The 6000-nt window shown below is 38.2% G+C and overlaps 1 protein-coding gene across 3 annotated transcripts in view; it reads left to right on the forward strand.

Moving 5' to 3' along the window:
* LOC129243763 (coronin-1C-A) overlaps positions 1-5719 on the forward strand; it is a 67982-nt gene extending 62263 nt beyond the window's left edge. For 2 of the 3 annotated variants that reach the window (XM_054881045.1, XM_054881046.1), the window contains exons 4-7: positions 465-878; positions 940-1233; positions 4725-4925; positions 5020-5719. In XM_054881045.1, coding sequence (XP_054737020.1) covers positions 465-878; positions 940-1233; positions 4725-4925; positions 5020-5298 — 1188 coding nt within the window. In that variant the 3' untranslated portion in view covers positions 5299-5719. The remainder of the gene's footprint in view (positions 1-464; positions 879-939; positions 1234-4724; positions 4926-5019) is intronic. The other variant, XM_054881047.1, reaches the window with a different exon arrangement.
* The last annotated feature ends 281 nt before the right edge of the window (positions 5720-6000 follow it).

Genomic DNA, 6000 nt, shown 5'->3' on the forward strand with positions numbered 1-6000 from the left:
TCTGCCATGAAAAATCTCCTCATAAAAAATATCTGCCGTTCGGAGTCGGGTTGAAACTGTAGGTCCCTCCATTTTGTGAAACAACATCAAGACGCATACCACAAATAGGAGGAGGGTGGCCAAACACCTAACAGAAGTGCATGCGCCAATGATTTTTCGGATGTATTTCGCGGTTGTATTAACCTGTTCGAATAGATACATTCTGATATATCTGAGACTGAGTTGACCTCCAGGAAGTGTCAAGGTTGTTCTCTGCGGCAGCATCTCATCAAAAACTGCTTGTAAAGCAAGGTGTGTTGTGAATTATCTGAAACCAGAATGCCTCATTGCGGAAATGGGGACACCAGAAGGTATCGTAAGTGCCTTATTGTTGCAGACCTACAGATACGACATAAAATAGACTTTTCTTCCTCCATGTGATATTAATTTACATAAAACTTGAAAATGAAATTATTTTTCCACAGGTTGTCATTTGGAATGTGGGCACTGGTGAAATACTGGTACACATCGACTCTCATCCGGATGTTGTGTACAGCGCTTGCTTCAATTGGGACGGTTCGAAGTTGGTTACCACCTGTAAGGACAAAAAGATTCGTATCTATGATCCACGTAGCGGTGAAATAGAAAGCGAAGCACTTTGTCATGAAGGATCGAAAGCAACGCGCGCCATCTTCCTGCGTCATGGACTCATATTCACCACCGGTTTCAATCGCTCATCGGAACGTCAGTACTCGCTACGCGCACCCGACGCCCTCAACGAACCCATCGTCATGGTGGAGTTGGACACATCCAACGGTGTGATGTTCCCACTTTACGATGCAGATACGAATCTGATTTACCTCTGCGGTAAAGGTGATTCAGTCATACGTTACTTTGAGGTAGATATGCATGCATATTCAGAAAAAAAAAATGGTATTATTTATTTCTGTTCATTTGCAGATAACACCAGAGCCACCGTTCGTGCACTATATTAACACATTTCAAACGCCAGACCCTCAACGCGGTATTGGTTTGATGCCAAAGCGTGGCTGCGATGTCACAACCTGCGAAATTGCCAAATTTTACCGGCTCAATAATAATGGTTTGTGTCAGGTGATCTCGATGACAGTGCCGCGTAAATCGGATCTGTTCCAAGAGGATTTGTACCCGGATACACTGGCCGAAGATGCGGCACAAACAGCTGAAGAATGGATCGCTGGCAATGATGCAGAGCCACTAACATTTTCGCTTAAAGTAAGTGTATTGGGTGTAGGGTGTGACATTGAGTGCTACCTAAAATTGGAATACATTTACGGTTCGGGGGCTTGATTAGCCAACATCATCAGTGGTCGGTCAATAAGTGAGCTGTTTTATAAGTTTGTCCGAAAAGATGGTTTTATAAAAATCTCCAACTAAATTGGATAACTTCTTAGGATATTGAGGTCCATGATTTATAAAGTTGTAGCTGATTTCATGTATTTTTTTTTTTGTAATCATACAGTTTTTGAGCTTAAAAGTTTCTGACCTAGTGGGAAAGCGGAGAAAATCCACCTAAAGTCAAACGAAAACTACCAGACTACTACTACTGCTCAAGTACTTTAGAACACCTTCTGTGCGTTTATCCCGGATTATTAAAAACGCGTTTAAAATATCTGGAAGCCCCACTGTTTGAGTGTCTGGAGGTTGTCTCAAAAGCGGATCTCTCAGCTCAGCTTAGATTCGCCAAAAGCGTTGACATCCTACATGATGTCTACTTTCAGTATTCATAGAACTCAGTCTCCATCTGGTATCGCTAGGGGCCGAAAGGTCTTTGCGTGGCTTAATGCCAACCAGGCTAACCTAACCTAACCTACCAGGGCAACAAGCTGAGTTGTGTTTTAAGTCATATGACTGAAATTGAGAATCAACCATTGCCACTCTGTTAAGGGGTTAGGGGTAGTCAGAGGCCCGAAAAAAAATTTTTTTTTTGCTTGTCAATTGCTTTATTTTACAAAAATAAAAACATAGCATTAATACATCATGTTTCGTCTTGACTTTAGCAAAAATTAAAAAAAAAAAATTAATAATTGTAAAAGTTATCGCTGTTTGTGTGGAGCCCGTTTCTCCAGAAGTCCCTTGCGGCGATCATCACAATTCCTTGGAGATTCATTTAGTCATTTTAGAGCTCAGGCCCCAGGATTTAAGGATTTACTCAAAAGTTGTTTTGTTGTCCAAAGGTTTTTCGTAGCATTTTTTATTACTGAGTGGTGGGCCTCCCAGGTTAGTTTTTTATCCAAGATAATTCCTAGATATTGAAACTCTCCCTTTAGAGATTTAGAGATTTAACCTCTCTCCATTTATTTCCAGAGTGGAGTGGAGTATATTGAAACCCTTTTCCCAGTAAAGGAGATAATGTGGTTTTGAAAAGGTCTATTGATTGTTGTTGTTGTTGTAGCAGCAACTTTGCGCTGTCAGTGTAGTGTAAATCACCGGTCGTTTTCGCCTAGCTCATTTAACGCTAAGCCCAGGAAACTTGCTGTTTCGACAGGTTGGGTCCAGAGGGAGAGGGGTGTTGGGGCTAGTGAAAAGGTGATTCGTGTCGTGCGGGGTGCCTTCACATGCCGGACATGTGTTTAGTATGTCGTGGTCGTGGTCGATTCTGGATGTGTGGGAGTTTAACCTACTACAGTATCCCGAACGTAACTGTGCTAAGGTTACGCGGGGCTCTCGAGAAAGTTGGAGCTCTTTGTATACCTGTGGGTGGTAGTTGGACTCCGATGACGTCATTCGGGGGTAGGGAGCTTAAGGGGTTATATACCTTGTGAGGCCGAAAAAATGGACGATTGTCATCATTTTTTTTAAATATGTTTTAGAACTTTTATTCAAATGCGGCATATATCATACTGAAGGGTAACTCTCGAAGAATACATTTTGGTGTTTGTATTTTTAAAAAATGTTATTATTGATTGTTGATATCGCCCCTCCCTCGAAACGCCGTTTTTTAGCAGAGGCTTGCGGTGATCACGGTAGCGCATGAGCAGCTCAACTGAAATCAAAAAAATTAAATGATTATTGTAGAAAAATGTTTTTGGTGAATCTGAACGGTTTATTTACCAAAAAAAATGTTTCTCCATATGAAAACAGCTTTGCACCAAAAAAAAACGATTTTTGGGGGGTTGAAAAATTAAAAAAAAAATTAATTCCAGCGATCTATGCAAATATTTATAAAAAGTGAACCGTTCGGATTCACGAGGTTGTAACTTCGTATAATTAAAAAAAAAGTTTATGCAAATCGGTCAAATAGTTTTTGATAAATAATGATAAATTTTCAAAAAACACGACTTGGAGATAATCGCGTCTAAAGTTTTGCGTGCACTTCGTTTATGGATAAGGTCACGCGCTTCCACAGCCTGTAACTTTCGTTCTAGTGCTCCGATCTTTATGATTTTTTGAATTTATATTTTTTAGATGATGTACTTTTAGAATATGCCATGAAAAAATGTTCGATTTTTTTATCCAACACAAGGTATATAACCCCTTAAGAAGGTGGGAAGAGTCTCCCGAAGAATGTCGTTAATTGTCTGTCTGTACACCGTCCGATCCAGTAATTGTCGGACTTTTTTGTCCTGGATATCGTCCGCGTAGTTAAGGAGGTCCTGTATGACCCTTTCGTGGTTGCCTTTAATTATTACAGAAATGTTATTTGCATATCCTATTTTTTTGGATCCTTTATTGTTAAGCGTTTGTGCCAGGTTGTCAGCCAGAACAGACCAAAGTAGCTCTCATAGTTTTCAATGTCTTTTAGAAGTCGTTTAATGTTACCGCTTTTTAGACGCATCCGTTCATTATTTTTTATGATATACTCAAAATGTAATCCATACAATCTGCGTTATTGTGCCAAAACTTTTCCGCGTTGCGAAATCTAATGATTTGTATTCCAATTCAGAAAGTTTTTTGAAATTTTCAATTCATGGTTTGATGGCTGCATACTTCTGCCTGACATGTTTGAAGGCCACTTATACCACTAATAGCATTAAAGTATTCTCTAAGTATTCGTTACAGTTTTAAAATTGCAAGAATTTTGTTTGAATGCCGTTCCAAAATTTTTAATTACATAATTGTACAGTGCCAGTTGAATTGCGTTTTTCATTCAAACACAAAACATATGCTATATTTTTTTTTTTACAAAATGAAATGAAATTTTGTTTTCTACAAAATGAAACTACTTTTTTTTTTGAAGAGACTGCTTTGTCCATAAAAACATAAACGCATATAATTTGTTTTTCTAAAAACCACTAAAACATTCATTGCTTTAAGAGCCACTTTCAAAAAATCAGCCATTCAAAAATTAACCCATTCAAAAATTAACCCATTTCCATATAATTTTGGTCATCAAATATTTCATATGCTTTTCATAAAGCCGTTATAAATAATCTAATGAAGAAGTTCAACGCCAATTCAATCCACATTTCGGCAAGAAGCTGCAATTATATTTCATTGAAAGAGGTATTGAAACAACCTCAAACAACACTTCACAAACGCATGCATTCACACTCATACAGAATACAGCACTCATACAATACAGCATTTTCAAAACGCATGCCATCCACATCACCCACATACATTCACATTCGACATTCGTTCATCTCCACCGCTAATACGCACGTTGTATGGCGTCGTTGTGTTTTCGTTGTGTTCTTTGTTATTTTCCATTTTTCATCCGCTCCCTGAGTGGGCGGAACAGTTATACTAAAACGCTGAAATAGGATCGTGTCTCTATTGTACAGGGTGGCTATGTCTCACAATCGGCCAGCAAGTCGCTGTCGGTGTCAAAGAAAGCGAATATCCTCAATAAAGCTTCGGCGGGTACTTCGAAGAGTGCGAGCAGCGCAGTAATTGGTGGCAATCATGCAACGTCGATTAACAACAACGCATCGAGCGGGTCCGGCGGTATAAGCGGTGTCAGCGTAAGTATACAAAATAAACAAAAAGTAAACCATTTTATATATTTAAAAAAAAAAAAAAAACTAACTTGTTCATAATTTGAATTTATGTTTACAGGAAAAGGATTTGCGAGACATCACCGACGAAATACGTAAGCTGAAGGCGATTATTGTGAAGCATGAGAATCGTATACGTGCGCTAGAGGCAGCTGTGCGTGCACAAGAAGGCGACGATGTCGATGCAAGACCAGCGGCGTCGGCAGCCGCTGCTGGCAACGGCAATACTTCGTCCAAGTCGGCAACAGATGGTGGCGCGCAAAAGGAGAGCAACGACAATAGCAGTGCCAACGATCAGAGTCACCCGACCACCACTGCGAACGACGATGAATTTAATTAAATTTATATTAAAATAATTTTTAATTAAACTTGCTCCGCGACGCTTTATCGATTCAAAATACGTTTCGTTTGTATTAATATTAATATTATTTTATCGATTTTTAAATTATTTTAAAATAATACTTAGAGCTTTTTCCACCTTTTAATTTTATGAAAACCAGAAAAATACATTTTTACATTTTCATTATTACATTTTTAAATAAACTTAAAGAAATATTGTTTGTAAATTGTCCACTTACACACACACTCACACACTCTAAATGTGCTTTAGTTAGACTTAAAATATCGTAAATAACAATTAAAAAGAAAAATAAAAACAAGAAAATGTAAAAAGCAAAACTTGTTAGAAAATCGTTAGAAGTTGTCTGTAATTAAAACAACTGAAAATAAAGCAAATCGAAAATTTGTATATTAAGATTGTAGAAGAGTGTTTAACTCTAAACATGCATATTTCTTTTCATACACACACACACACAGAAGCTGACGGCAACAGTAACGTTAATTTGGCACAGGGCAGTTGACTATGAATATTAACATAGTTTGAGTGCAAGCAAACGCTTACAGCAGAGAATGTTAATGCAATGAAAAGGCGCAAATGTTACTGTTAAATATTTTCAGTACAATTGAGTTTTGAAAGGTTTCTTGTAAGAGATTTTGGAACACTGACATTATCGACATCACACCGGTGATATACACTACACTG

This window comes from Anastrepha obliqua, chromosome 4 (assembly GCF_027943255.1).
Source record: "Anastrepha obliqua isolate idAnaObli1 chromosome 4, idAnaObli1_1.0, whole genome shotgun sequence".
NCBI lineage: Eukaryota > Metazoa > Arthropoda > Insecta > Diptera > Tephritidae > Anastrepha > Anastrepha obliqua.